This window comes from Hyaena hyaena, unplaced genomic scaffold, assembly GCF_003009895.1.
Source record: "Hyaena hyaena isolate Hyena2069 unplaced genomic scaffold, ASM300989v1 scaffold_324, whole genome shotgun sequence".
NCBI classification, from domain to species: domain Eukaryota; kingdom Metazoa; phylum Chordata; class Mammalia; order Carnivora; family Hyaenidae; genus Hyaena; species Hyaena hyaena.
Genome location: NW_024080955.1, coordinates 1,247,268 through 1,263,266, shown reverse-complemented (window position 1 = coordinate 1,263,266; position 15,999 = coordinate 1,247,268). Strand labels below are relative to the sequence as shown.

The 15,999-nt window shown below is 38.1% G+C and overlaps 1 protein-coding gene across 1 annotated transcript; it reads right to left on the bottom strand.

The window, feature by feature from the left end:
• Positions 1-1,734: 1,734 nt before the first annotated feature.
• Positions 1,735-2,887, bottom strand: LOC120242955. Its single transcript, XM_039248941.1, is given in 3 exon segments — positions 1,735-2,159; positions 2,162-2,335; positions 2,584-2,887. Coding segments are annotated over 3 exon segments (903 nt in total).
• Positions 2,888-15,999: the final 13,112 nt, after the last annotated feature.

The window sequence follows — 15,999 nt, the reverse complement described above, 5'->3', positions numbered from 1 at the left end:
AGGACTTAATTTCAGGCTCCTCATTTCCCCCTTCTCTTGTGTATTTGAAGGCCCAATCATGGGTCTTCTGTCGGGTCCCCATCATTAGGGCGGTGGTACTGGGACCTAAGTATTATGGGTTGTATTGCCCCCAGACGTTCTTGCATGAAGGCAAGCAATCTATTTAAATGACAAAACCTCAGATGGACATTGTTAACGATTTGATGAGAGTTCCAGTATAATGCAATTGACAGAGAAATTCAGTTATTTTTGTGACATATAATATTTTAAGTAATCAGAATATTACATGATAACCCTATACCAAAACATTAAAACTTTGGGATTTGCATATATATTTGGGCAGTTATAGCATTTACCCATGCAATACAACCCAAGGCTTACTGTTGTACACAGTGCTTTTCCAAGTAACTTAGCATCTCAAATAAAAAGGGCCTAATTGGCCAAATGACCTTTTTTATTATTCAAATCCTGGGAATTTTGTTAAAACTTTAGGAAGTTATAAAGTGCATCCTAAATTGGATTATAGATCTCAACCTTAGTCTATCCTGAGCACACATAAAATTCCTTTTCAAAGATTTCCCTTCACGGACCTTCTACACCTTTCCTTTGCCTTTAAACTTTGTCCCAAAACCATTTCTCTCTGAACAACCAGTCTTATTTAGGACAAAATTACTTTCTTTTACCCTTAACAAAAATGTATTTCCATTTCTTACATCTTTTTATGTATCTCTGAGTTTCTTATGCACAGGGTTTCTTTCCTTATTTTCCATCAGTCTTAAGTACACTTAGCAGAATTTTAACTTAGGATACCTTAGTCTCCAATTGAGGACTTAGTAACCAATTGAGAGGTGGTAAATTCAGAAACCAATTAAGCATAAACCATGTTTTTCAAAGGGTCCAAATAGTCTTACTTTCTTTACAACAGGAAGCTGAAAACTCAAACTTATGTTTAGTAATCATGCATTCTATTTGGATAGGCCAGACATGTTTTTAAAAGGAGTTTATTCTATCTGGTAGGGGGAGTTGTGCACCCCATAGAGTGCAAAGGGAAGGAGAGCCACCCAGTCTCCGCCAGTCTCCAAGGTCAATTTAGTTAAGGTCTCTTTTAGGGTTCTATTCATTTTTTCCACCTGTCCTGAACTCTGCGGTCCTTACGCACAGTATAATTTTCAATCAATCCTCAGGGTCGTGGCTAGGCTCTGACTTACCTTGGACACGAAAGCGGTCCATTATCTGAACCTATCATCTGAGGAAATCCATACCTTGGTAAGATGTCTTCTAGCAGTTTCTTTGCCACCACCTGTGCAGTCTCGTGTTTAGTGGGATATGCCTCAGTCCATCCCGAAAAAGTATCTATAAACTCTAGTAGATATTTGTACCCATATAGTCCTGATTTTACCTCAGCGAAGTCTGTCTCAGTAGGCTCCGGGTCGTCTTCCTCTCAGGCAGGTACCGGATGTAAGGATTTTTCATGGCGTTAGTGAGTCGGCATGCCTTGCAATTGGCCACAATCTGTCCAATCTTAGAGTTAGCATCTCTGATTTTTATCTTAGCATGGCGAACTACATCTTGCATTCTTTTGATTCCCATATAGGAGGCACGGTGTATCTTGGTCAGGGCTCTCATCCCTAGATCTTCAGGGAGGATGAGTTTGTCATCTGCCAGTTTATACCATCCTTCTAGGTATTTGGTCATAGGCAGCTTTTTGATCCATTGTAAACCTTCTTTGCTATATTAGGGGACTTTAGGGAGAGTAGGGTCTCCAGGGTCAACCAGGGTAACGGCCAGGGTATGATTGGCCCTAAGAGCAGCTTGCTTGGCTGCTTGGTCTGCTAGGTTGTTGCCCTTTTTGGCTCCCAGGGACATGGGGTATTGGCGGACCCGGGCCAGGTCTGCCTCAGGCTTCAGTTCCATGAACACCGTGGGCCTATGCTTTGCTAACCCCATGCCTCCAGTCTCAGCCCACGCTGATGGGAACTGCTGGAGCCAAGGTTGGATCCCTGCATCTGGTGTCAGTGGCGCCTCATGCAGGCGATATCCGTCCATCAGCCCCAAAGTGAGTACATGTATTGGCTGCCCAGCCTGGTCTAATTCCCTAGTCCCTTCGGCCGAAAAATGAATCTGAGCTCCCAGCTTGGTCAGCAGATTGGGGCCTAGCAAGGGCAGTCTGGGATGACCATAAAGGAGTGGGATACCCAGCCTACACCAAGGTCCACCATTCTTCGGGTAGTCCATGGATACTGCTTCATCCCTGTGGCCCCCTGGACCCATGATGTCTTGTTTGACAGGGGGCCAGCTGGTTGCTGGAGCACAGAATGTTGAGCCCCAGTGTCCCCTAAGAACTCGGTGGACTTCCCCTCCACTTTTAGGGTTACCCTGGGTTCGGGAAGGGGTGCCGAGCCCCGTCTCCCCTAGTCACTATCATCTCCCATTACTAGAATGGGAGCATTAGATTTTTTCCTTCTGGGACATTCTCTAGACCAATATCCCTCTTCTTGGCAGTAGGCACACTGATTTTTGCCCAAGCGGGGGCACCCTCCAACCCATTGGGAGTTTTCCTTACCTTTTTCTCCTAAAGCCAACTGCTTGAGGTGAGGCGTCTTCTCTGGTCCTCCGATTCTGCAGTTGCCGCGAGTAGGATCTCGGCCAAGCCCTGGTTTTGTCTCCTCTCAGCTCTTATCCGTTTGTCCTCTACACTTTCCCTGTTGCTATATACCCTTTCTGCCACAATCACTAGATCTTGGAGGCTCTTTTCTCCTAGACGTTCTAATTTCTGAAATTTTCTCCAAATGTCGGGAGCAGACTGATTGATAAAAGCCATGGCCACCACAGCTAGGTTTGCTGGGGCCTCAGGATCCATATGGGTGTACTGGCAGAATGGCTCCATTATTCACTCAAGGAATGCCGCGGGGCTTTCCTCGGGTCCCTGACTGACATTATATACCTTAGCCATGTTAGTAGGCTTGCGAGCCGCAGCCTTGAGACCTGCCAACAGAGTCTGGCGGTAGACCAAGAGACTCTCCTCACCTTCAGCCGTGTTGTAGTCCCAATCTGGCCGTGCCAGGGGAAACCCAGTGTCAATTCGAGCCTGGCCAGTAGTGGGAACTCCAGTGGGCCCAGGAACCAATCTCCTGGCTTCCGACTGGATTCTTTCCTGCTCCTCAGTAGTGAACAGGATCTGCAACAATTGCTGGCAATCATCCCAGGTGGGCTGATGAGTGAACAGAACAGTTTCTAATAGGTTAATAAGGGCTGGGGATTCTCTGAGAATGGTGCATTCTGGGACCTCCAATTGTACAGATCGCTTGTCGCAAAGGGCCAGTAATGGTGGGGCTGGTTGCCCCTATCATCAGGGGGGCCCGTGGCCCTCAGGGGCAGGACAGTAGAGTCCGGTCCCTCAGGCGTCATTCCACAGCGGCTTCGGGTCCCTTGGGCGGGGCCCATTTCTGCCGACCTCAGGGCCGCTGGGGCCGCTGGGGCAGGGGACGACAGCGATTCAGGTGGTGTCCCTCCTGCTGGGCCCTGTGGAGGGGTTAGATAAGGAGGGGGAAAAATTAATTCTTCCTCTGTTCCGCTCTGTAAGATAGGGTACAGCGGCGCAGAGGGTTTAGTTTCCTTTTTCGGCGTCTCCGAAGCTCAGGAGGGCAGGTGCTTTTCAGCTACTGCCAGGACCCCAAGTCTCTGTGGAGGCAAGAAACTTTTAATCCAAGGGGGTGGGTCATCAACCAGACCGGCCCAAACCTCAGTGTACGGGACTGGGTCTGGACGCCCTGTTCGGGGTTGGAAAACCTGATCCTCGACCTTCTGAATGGTATGGCGGTCGAAAGTCCCTTCTGGTGGCCATCCTACATTGAGAGCAGGCCACTCTGAGCTGCAGTAAGTTCGGAATGAACCTTTCCTGATAATCACCAAGAGGTTATGAGCTTGTTTTTTAACCTCTCCAAAATGGGCTAGCATTAAGTCTAGGGGTTTGGATGAAGTCTGTCCCATAGCGTCAGTCTCAGTCACAAGGTGGTGAACACCAACAGAGAAAATCGACAGTCACAGAGAGACAGACACAGAAGGCTAGACAACAGAAAAGTGAGATACCGGGCCGGTTTTACCAAGTTGTACCTAAGAGACGGGCAATCAGAAAAGTGAGACATCGGTTTCCTGGTGGCAACTCGCTCTGCCTTTTACCAAGTTCCACCTAAGAGAGGGGCAATCAGAAAAGTGAGACGCAGAGTTCCTTTGAAGTCAGGGGCACTGAGTCCCTTCCACCAATAGGGGCGCCGAATCCCTTCCACGATAGGGGCGCCGAGTCCCCTTCACAGATAGGGGCACAGGGTCCCTTCCACAGATAGGGGCACAGGGTCCCCTCCACAGATAGGGGCTCAGAGTCCCCTCCACAGATAGGGGTTCCCTCCACCGATACGGGCGCCGAGTCCCCTCCACAGATAGGGGAACAGAGTCCCCTCCACAAATAGGGGCACAGGGTCCCCTCCACAGATAGGGGCCTCGAACCCCCTGCCGATGGGGCCTCGAACCCCAATGGGGGCCTGGAACGTCTTCAGACAGGATCCCCCGTGGTCATGGTCCCATGGCGCTTCCGCCTGACTGTAATTGACCATCTCCAGAAACAACTTTACCCGGGATCACCAGAACACAGAACATAGAATTGACAGACTAGACAAACAGAGACAAACAGTTTCTTACCTGTGGATTGACCCTTCGGATTGGGGATCCTGGGGGTTTTGGGGTTCCCGGCCAACGCACCAAATGTTATGCCCGAATCTCGAGTCCCCCAGAGACCTCCAAGGAGCCAGCACCAATGCAAGAACAAAAGGGTCTTTATTACAAGCTAGAAACAACCTCAGGCTGCACGTAGTCCCTGTTCCAGGAGAAGCCTCAGCTGAAGCCACCCTCGGACCGCCCTCGGATCTGCCAATCAAAAGAAATGTGTAACATTCCTGTAGTCTTGGAGACGAGTCAGGGCTGGGAACTGCAGGTAGTTACTTTGTACAAACTTGCCAATCAATCACCGCTTGCAGAAGCCCCACGTAGATTCTCTGAGCCCACCTCATAATGGGTCCTTTTAAAAGACTCTCAAAGGTCATGATTGGGTCCCGCCAAATGTAACGGATGCCTTGAAGATACTGAATGGTCACAACTGTTACTATGCTGTTACTATGGGCATTGTACAATTATGACTGGTGCTTATGTAATGATGCAAAACGTCCAATGTGTGCACGGTAACACCCCCGCCCTTCCTTCATAAAAACCCTGCTTGCCACTGGTCGGGGCTTCACTTTCCTGCTGCTGTGCCAGTAGACGGGTGAGCCCCTGCTCGAGCTTGTAATAAAGACCCTTTTGTTCTTGCATTGGTGCTGGCTCCTTGGAGGTCTCTGGGGACTCGAGATTCGGGCATAACAATATAAGTCATTATTTTAAGTATCATATTTATATCATGATCATATTAATGAATTGGGAGAAACAAAGAACTTAACAATTATTGATAACATCCTGCAAATTTGTGTTATTAAAATGTAACCCCTGTTTTAAAGAAAATTTTTCAAAATCAATTGAATATATGACATAACGTACATGTGCATAAGATTTGGTTTGTATCGTAGAAATATGAAATACTTTATAATTTTTATTCCTTTTTTAGTAACTGACAAAATCGCAAATAGTTTTATAAAGTTTCATATTCACTTACAGGCAAAGAGGATGAGATTTTCTCATTTTTATGTGATAGAATAACATTTAACCTAGCTTAGAAGAATTAAGAAAATGAAGTGCAGATTTCATTCATTGTAGAAAAAAATCATGCCACCTTCTATAAATTTAGTAGAAAAAAATAAGTTTTATTTTTCTACTTAGGAAAACAAGAAGAATATATAGACAATTCACTGTAGCTTTAATATTTTCATTACATTTATAGTAGGGCTAATATTATATAAGCAGAATAAACTTATGTTTTGGAATTCTAAAATAGGGAAAAATTTACTTTTGGATATTGATACACCAAAATCACTTCAGAAAAAAAATTCTTTTTACAGTAAAGGGCATATCCTAATCTTTGTTTATTTATTGTGTTCTGTGTCTTCCTTTTGTAATCATCATTAACATCATCATCATAGGATATCTGCTAAGGATTAAGCTGAATATGTGTCTACTGATATATCAAAGTAAAAATTAAATTTAGTTCTCTTACTTTTTTGTATTTTGTAAATTAATATATAAGCTGTGAAATGAAAATTCTACCTGGGTGGTTCAAGTTTGTTGAATGGCTAACTCTTGATTTCAGCTCAGGACATGATCTCATGGTTTGTGGGAAGGAGGTTGACAGTATGTAGCCTGCTTGGGATTCCCTCCCTTCCTCTATCTTTTCTCCTCCCCTGCTCATGCTTGCTCTCTTTCTTAAATAAATAAACTTAAAAAATAGAAGATTCTACAGTGTGAAAATTAATAAGCTTCCTAGCCTGCCATTATTTCTTTAGAAATAATAGGTATAGGCTTACAGAAGCTGTATAAACCAAGTAAAAATCAAAATAAAATTAAAACCAAAAACTTAATTTAACATTTTGCAGAAGTCTATCTTCTTCCTTCAGTAATCAATACCTAATATTTTTATTTTGATTAAAATATTATGAATGGTGTAATATGTTCTGGGTAAATCAAATATTTATGTATGTTGTTAAATCAATTGACCATTATTATATAATTATCATTCAATTCACACTTGGCTTTCAGATATATTAATATCTATTTAAATTTATCTCATCTATTTTATCTAGCTATCATGTCTATCAGCTATCTATCACATCCCTCCATCCCTCCCTGACCCACTACTTCCTTCCCTCTATTCCTCTCTCCTTCTCTGTCTATTTAAAGGCTAAGCATTCTAAGAATATTATGTTTTCCCTAGTACTAATTATGGAGATAAGCATTTCAAAAGCAGTAACAAACTAATAAAAGAAATTCATCAACCATTTGCATTTGATAATGCTACTTAACAGAGCAGGATGTTTGCTGTCCAGATTTTGTCTAAAAGTCAAAACAAACATCTAAATTATAACTTTGTAACATCTGCTTCCTCTAGGGGGCTATTTATATGGACTCTGACAGATGTGGGAATTGCAAAGAGTGGTTGTAACAAATGAGACAACTAATAGTGCTGTCTTTAAAAATGCAGCCCGCCTGAGCTGATTGAAATGAGCTCCAGACTGAGACCAAGATGACACGCACCTTTTCCTCCAGACTATTGTTCTGGAAGGAGATAATGACTTTGTAATTATTATTTTCCATCATGTGAAATGTGGAAAAATTGAAATACCACAGATTATTGTAATATTACAAACACATTTTCTTGAAGGTCTCTTGATTTGTGCAAATTAATGATAAAGTGTATTGCCTGGTGAATGCGTAGTGCAGAAATGTAAGTGGTGAAAATGAATGAGGCCTGCTATTGACTTCTACATGCACATGCCTGCTTACAAATGGGAGAAATAACTTTGTGATCTAAGGTTTCATTATTGCACACCAGAATGCAAGTGGACAGCCTTGGTGTAACTTTAATATCTCAGGTATGGAAAAACTGTTGAAGTACCCTCTAAATAAGACAATCAAGTATGCTGAAGATTTAGAACCGTGATAAATTCATGAGGGCAGGATTGAAATAATTATCATTTGTTATTTTAAATAAAGAAATAGGTTTGTTCCTGGGCCTCTCATTCTTGTCCCAGATGAACCAAAGATTGAAAGACCTGAGACCAGAATGGGGAAATAGAGTTTATAGAGTGGATTAGTATGGTACCCTTTCAAGAGAGAAAGTGGGCCATTGCCGGCACAAGATTTGCAATGGTACCACGAGGCTCTAGCTGTATCCCTTTAAGCTTGTTTTATATACATGTCCATTTGGCTTTGATTGACATTTTTGAATGACAGCTGGAGGTTCTATGACATTTTGGCCTCTGTGCATGTGCCTACCCGTGATGCATTCTGTTATAATAGTACTTATTTACATATTGTATATGTATATATATGAGTGTCTAATGAGCTTTTACTGTGACCTTAAAGATACTTAAGGGCAAGTTGCAACCTTTGTGCATATGCTCAGCTTTGAAAGTCCCCTGTGGCTTTTGAGCCAGCTCTGTGGCTAGGCCTCTCCTGTTCTGTTAGCTCTTAGAGGTAGGTGGCTCTGAGGATGTGGCTGCTAACCCTCCCTGGGGGCGGGGGATTGGAGGTGGTTCTGCAGGTGTAGCCAGCATCTGCTTTATCTCTCCTCGCTCATGCCTAACTAGCTGCCTAACAGATTTATAATTCAAGTAAAGAAAAATGGCCTATTGCATGTTCTTTGGACTTAAATTTACCTGTTGGTACTTTGATATACCCTTCATAGAGTTGGAGTTGATAATGCCCCTCCTTTGATTGCCTTAATGGTTAGAATATGGTGAAAGTGGTGCTGATGACTGATGATTTCTGAGACTAGGTTAGAAAAAAGCATGTAGTTTCTGCTGGTTTCTCTTGTAACACATCTCGAGAATTCTCCAGCTTCCATAATAAGAAGTTCAGTTACACTGAGGCTGCAGGGCTAAGGAGAGCACACAGAGTAAGATGCCCTAGGAGTCTCAAAGACTCCCAACTGTTTCCCAACTAAACCTGACACCAAGCAGTGAATAAGGAACTTCCTAGATGACTCCAGCTCCAGCCACTGTCTGAATGAGAACTCTGACCAATGACAGATTAGTAGAGCCCAGTCAATCTTTAGACTATGATAGATGATAAAAATAAGGGGTTTGTTTCACATCACTAAATATCTAGAACACTTATTATATTAAAAATTTGCACTAGAGAATATATAGTGTTTGAAAAAGAAACATAACCCATCTTAGACTTTCTAAAATATTCTGGTGACCTTGAAAATATAACAGCCAGTTATTTATCAGCAAAATAGTTTTATTTGGAAATAGTAGAGGAATTGAGTTTGGGACATCCAAGCTATCTCAAAAACACAGGCAACTCCAGAGAATAAAGGAGAAGGACATTACTTCATAGAAAAATAATTGGAGGAAGTTAGGCGGGGCTATTTTGAATAAAAGTCCTTTGGAGGAAAATGAGATTTCAGGGTGGTGACAGTTTCTCATTTGTTGAGTTGTGGCAGTTTCTTCCTGGATGAGATGGTTTTTAGCAAGAAAAAAACCCATCCTTCCTCCTGATAGAATAATAAAGTACTCTTCGTATTGGGGAATGCAGGGTGAGCTTCCTTCTCTGGGGATCATGAGTGGTAGGGTTTGAATGCTTTTCCTCTCGGCTTCCCAATTTGATTTTTTAATTTTTTGTGTATGTTTATCATTTTTGAGTGAGAGAGAGACAGAGACAGAGCATGAGTGGGAGAGGGGTGGAGATAGGGAAACACAGAATCTAAAACAGGCTCCAGAATTTGAGCTGTCAGCACAGAGCTTGACACGGGGCTTGAACTCAGGAATGGCCAGATCATGACCTAGGCTGAAGTCAGACACTTAATCAACTGAGCCACCCAGGCGTCCCTTCCTAATTTGATTTTAAGTGAAACTTCTTTTTTTTCCACTCAACAAATCTTTTTTTTCCTAAAAAGTTGTAATTTGTTTTTATTTAAATATAAAATGCAAAGCTAAATGTGTGCATAAAAGCTAATGCATAAGCCATTATAAATGATATGTTTATTCACAGATTCTTTTTGTGCCCACTGCTGTGAAGTCTTTTTAGTAAGTATGTATCATAGGACTATGCCTGAATTTTCTCAACCTAAGTCTGGGCTATCTGAGTTGTGGATAAAAATGAAATCATTGTTTTGGGATTCTTTAGGGATATACACTATGGGTTTCTTACAGATAGAAAAGGTATCTTAATAATTGATATTGTTCCCAGAACCCAAATTTATTTGATTTTCCTCATTCTTTCATGTGTGATATATCAGACTGTCTTTTATATTGATCTATTGTTTATGATTAAAGTGTTTCAAAAGAACTGATTATTTGGGGTAAGAAATGTGTAGGTAACAATTGTGAATGTAATGAGAAGGTATGAGTTCTGAGCAGGTAGAGGTATCTAGGAGATAGAGGCCAGAGATGCTGCAAAATAACCTACCATGCACAAGACATTATCCAAACCAAAATGTGAAAGTGCTGCTCTTGGGGTGCCTTGGTGGCTTGGTCGGTTAAGTGTCCAACTTTGGCTCAGGTCATGATCTCACAGTTTGTGGGTTCAAACCCTGTGTCAGGCTCTTCACTGGCAGCTCAGAGCCTAGCCTGGAGTCGGCTTCAGATTCTGTCTCCCTCTCCCTCTGCCCCTCCCCAACTCATGCTGTGTTTCTGTCTCAAAAATAAATAAAACATTTAAAAAAAAGAAAAAAGAAAAAATGTTGCTCTTGAACAATCCTGATCTGTGGTTGCTTGGGGATAAGAGAAAAGGTTTACAAAGAGAAAAATGTGGGGGAGGGTTGATATGTTTATTGTTTTGAGTGTAGTTATGATTACATAGATCTATTCATATGTCAGAACTTACCAAATTGTGCACTTTTAATGTGTGCTGCATATCAGCTGTATCTTAGTTAAGATATTTAAAAAAACAGTATACAACTGGAAATCTTTTTCTAGGAAAGTAGAAATAGAATAACAAAATAAAATTGAATAAACCAAAAATAGTAAAATGACACACCAAATCCCAGTCATATTGATTTTTATGTTAAATATAATTATCTATGTGTATTAAACAGGTCATTAAAAGTCAAAGATCATCTGAATGGAAAAAGATGTCTGCAACTGATATATCAAAAAAGGGATTAATATCCAAAAAATATAAAGAACTTATATAACTCAGCACCAAAGAAAGAAACAAATAAAACTATTAAAGGATGGACAGAGGACATGAACAGACATTTTGCCAAAGAAGACATATGAATGGCCAAAGACACGTGAAAATGTGCTCAATATCACTCATCAATAGGAAAATACAAATGAAAACCACAATAAGATATCACCTTACATCTGTCAGAATAGCTAGAATTAAAAAGACAAAAAATAACAAGTGTTGGTGAGGACATATATTGTTGATGGGAATACAAATTGATGCATCCATTGTGGAAAACAGTATGGAGTTTCCTCAAAAAAATTTTCAAAATAGATTTGCCATATGATTCAGTAATTCCAAGAGTAGGTTTTTATCCCAATAACCAAAAACACTAATTCAAAAGATATACGCACCTTAATAATTGAAGCATTATTTATAATAACCAAGATATGGAGACCATGTGAATGACCATCAGTAGGTGAAGGGATAAAGAAGATGTGATATATATGTTGGAATATTACTTATCCATAAAAAAAGAATGAGATTTTTGCCATTTCCAACATGGGTAGACTTAGAGGGTATAATGCTAAGTGAAATAAGTCAGACAAAAAGGCAAATACCTTACAATTTCATTAATATGTAGAATTTAAAAAACAAAGGAAATGAGCAAACAAAGAAAAAAGAGCAACAAAAAAACAGACTCAAATACAGAGAAAAAATTGGTGATTGCCATAGGGGAGGTGGGTAGGAGGATGGGTGAAATAAATAAAAAAGAGTACAGTTAGCATGATGAGCACTGAATAATTTATAGAATTGTTGAGTCATTGCATTGTACATCTGAAACTAATATAGCATTGCATGTTAATTACATTTCAATTTTAAAAGGCCATACATTATAAAAATTGATGGAAAAAATAAGACACAATGACAAAAGATGACCTTTAATTATTAATATTTAGGTAATTTAAGCTGAAAAGTAAATGGACAGGAAAACATATGCCCAAAAACAACAGGTACCATATGCAATTAAAGATTAGCATAAATATAAAAACTAAAATACAATTTCTGGAAGAAAATACAACAAGGTATAATTGCAACTGGGGTGTAGACATAAGTTATAAAACTAAGCCAATATACAAATACTACAACTTAAAATACATATTGAACTTCACTGTAATTAAGTATGTCTTTATGAAAATAAAAGGGAAATGCATTCCATTTTTGTTTTAAAGAAAATGAATAAGGATGTCATAGTCTGAGAGAACAAATAGAACATAAAACTGACAAAGGACTTGTATCCTGAATATATAAAACATGCCAACAAATTAATACTAAGGTAATAGACAATCCTATGAAAAGGTAGGATGTTGTTCAATGAAACAGAAGAATAGAACAAAAGAGATCAATAAGTACACAAGAAAAGTGTTGAATATCACTACCAATAAGGATATGCAAATTAAAACCACATCAAGCAAAACTGTGCATCCACCAGAAAGGTGAGCAGAGAACCTTGACTCTTGCAGATTGTTATGGAAAAACAAGAACTATAGGAGAGGTCTGGCAGTTTCTCATGAAACCTACAATATGCCTACCAGATAATGCAGCATTTCCACAATTACATATTTAATTAAGAGAAATGAAAGCGTATATCTGAAAAGGTTGCATGGGAGTGATCACAAAAGCTTTATTTATAATAGCCAAAACTTGAAAATAGCTTGGGTTATTCACAAGGGATTCACAAGAGATGAACTAAAACAAAAGGCATATTTATCGATGGAATATTACTCTGAAATAAGAAGGATATACAATCACATGGATGAATTTCAGAAATAATATGCAGAGTAAAGGAAGCTTACCCAAGAATATGTACTCTATTAACCACGTTTATAAAAGGTCTATAGCAGAATTAATCTGTTGTAAAAGATTTTTAAAAAAAGATGGAAGAATTTGTTTTTATTTACCTCCAGGTAAAGATGAACTAGGAAGAGGTCAGAGGGAAATTTGAGGGGTAATGGGAATTCTGTAGCTTAATAGGTATGGATGAGAAGACCATTGAGTGATACATTTAAAAATATTCTGTGAGTTTTACTTCATAAAATCTGTAAATAAATATTGAACTCTACTTAAAGATTATATTTAATTCTAGTTAATAATAATTTAACTACAATTAGTAATAATCTTGAAATGTTTAGGAGCAAAGTGTATTAATATCTGCATTTTTGAAATTTGTCAGTATAGAACATACATTACTGGTTGGATACAAGGATTGCTATATAGATAGGTGATAAAAGAACTATAGCACAATTGATGAGGATGTAAGTAGTGAGGACATGGTTGTTTAGTGTGTAATTCTCTGGACTTTGCTACTTTTTTTCTTCTAATAAAGTGAGGAAAAAATTGGTGTGCCTGGGTGCTCAGTTGCTTAAGTGTCCAACTCTTGATTTCAGCTCAGGTCCTGATCTCATGGATCATGGGTTCCAGCCCCACATGGGCTCTGCGTTGAGACCACAGAGCCTATTTCGGATACTGTCTCCCCCTCTCTCTGCTCCTCTGCTGCTCATGATCAATTTCTCTCTCTCTCTCATAATAAATAATCCAAAAATATCTAAAAACATCAAAAAATAAAGTGACAAAAATGTATGAAGAAGATTATATATTTCCTAATAAAAAAGTTCTCTGACATTTTCTAAATGGCCTAATAGGGAAACTTTATATTTTTTGAAGATATTATAAATCTTATAGTCACTAAATGCCTTAATGTTTTTAAAAGTTTTCCTCATTTCTTTCTTCATTTCTAATTTCATTGTCAACTACTTACAGGAATGTTTCATGCTTGGTACTTTAACATTTTTCCAAGTTCAATAAAATTGAATGATGTATGATCCATTGCTATCTTACATTTGCTTGTTTTTAAAAGTGACTTTTACAATAACTTTCTAAATTTTTGATAATTTTATGCATATTGTCTTACTTGGCACATATATACAAACTATGAGGTAAGAATTGTTAGCCTCAATTTAGGTATGATATGTATATATAATATAAATATATAGTATATATTTTTGTTTATCATGTATTCATATAATATATATTCTAAGATATATTATATCTTAGAAGTTATATCTAATTAGAAGTTATCTAATTTTTCAGCATCATATCCTGATTTGAGCTCAGTTATTAAATTATACCTATCAACTTAAGGTGATATAGTGAAATATAAACATTACTCTTATGAAAGTGATAATAAATAATTGTTGCATATGTAGTCTAGAAGTAATATCCAAGAGAATATAAAATATGGAAGAGAATTAAGAGAGGGATGAAATAGTAATTAAGGGTAGTTTTGGAGGTCAAGCTGTGCCAAATAAACATCATATGCTAAGAAGAAAAGAATCAGTTTTGGTAAGTGAGGACATAATAGTAAAAGCATTTCTCTTAGAGTGAAATAATAATGAGGTTTAATCCAAGAGCCACATAATTGTAAGTAATGAAGAAGACCACCTTAATTGAGTTACTGAAATGACCTTCCTGGGGGTGATTGCATTTTGAGAAAGCAGTTATCCTCTTTGATTAGATCATGTTCTGGTTTTTAATAAGTACCTATTTTTTTTCCAGTTGAAAAATAAAAAAATGAAGTTAACAAATGATGACTTTTATTATATATTAAATACATGATAGTAAAAATTCATTAAATGTTGCTACCACATCACTATATCTGATTTATTCAGCGACTATCAAAGAGACATTGAAAAAGTAGTCCTATCTTTCAGTTCCTACCCTTTTTTTAAAAATTTAACTTCTTATTAGCATAATTTCCTCATTAGTAAAATAGGGATATCTTTATATCTGTTTAGTATGGCATAGATTTTATAATGAAAAATCCTTAGCCGATTTCCTGTTTCATAGGAAGCTGTTGCCATCACCATCCTCAACACTGGAATCACATTACAGTTTTGTGTTTGTAGTGTAATGTTTGTTTGTTGCTCTCTCAATGTTGACATTTTTTGAAACTGGGGACTGTAGATAATTTAACGACACAGCTTTATTTCCCAAAATAAGTTCCTTCAGAGTGATAGATAGGAGGTGCTCAAAATAATTACTGACATGAATTATTTGTTCTTGACAATAATAGATCTTATAAAAGAAGTCATTTGCTTTTCTTATTTATATATTACATTGATTTAACAACACACATTGTTCTAAAAAACAGTGCTTTGGTGCTTTAGGGAACTCCTACACTATTAAAATACAGTACATTAACCTATGTTACTACATCCATATCTTGCTACTTGGTTTCCATGGAGACTGTCATGTTGTTAAGTAAGGATTACATTAGAAGCTATTAGGCACTTAATGAGATTCTCAACAAAAAGCAATGGCTCAAGATAATGAAATATAAGACATGCATTTTAAAATTTCCTTTAGATTTATACCCTAAAATATTTTTTGAAAAGATTTCTATTAATGAACAATAAGTCTTATACAACTTCAACTTTAATTACAACATAAATTATAGACTTTAAAACCAAATGCTTAAAATAAGTACCTAATTTTCCTTTTGCTAGAGATATAAAATTTTAACCAGCAGGGAAAAATGTCTCCCATTATAAACATCAGTCAGCGCTATTCAATTTATTCCATATATCATTGAAATGATATATTCACAAAAGTAAGGTGATACAGTAGGTCTTATGTATTGTTTTACATATATAAATCAAACTATTTCTATCATTCTTTTTCCAGGTTCATATTTATGCATAGATACTACTGGTGCATTCTGTTCAGTGTACTATTAAAAAACTATCATTTATTTTTGTATGGATATCTTGTATCATTCTAAAGTTTCTAAATTATCAAAAAAAAGGGGAATGTGATTAATTTCTGCATTTTTATTTTGGCAGAATAAAGTTTAAATGTTAACTTTTCTGGTACAATAATTCATATATCTTATTTCATGGGCAAAATGATATTGATGTGTTTGGTTAATTTATTTTAAGACTTTATTATTTTTTTAGCAGTTTTAGATTCACAAGACAATTGAGACGAAGGTGCAGAGATTTCCCATATGCTCCCTACTCCATGCATCCATAGCCTCCCCATTATCAATATCCTTCATCAGAATGTATATTTGTTACAAATGATGAACCTACATTACACATCATAATACTTGGTGAAGTGAGGAATGAC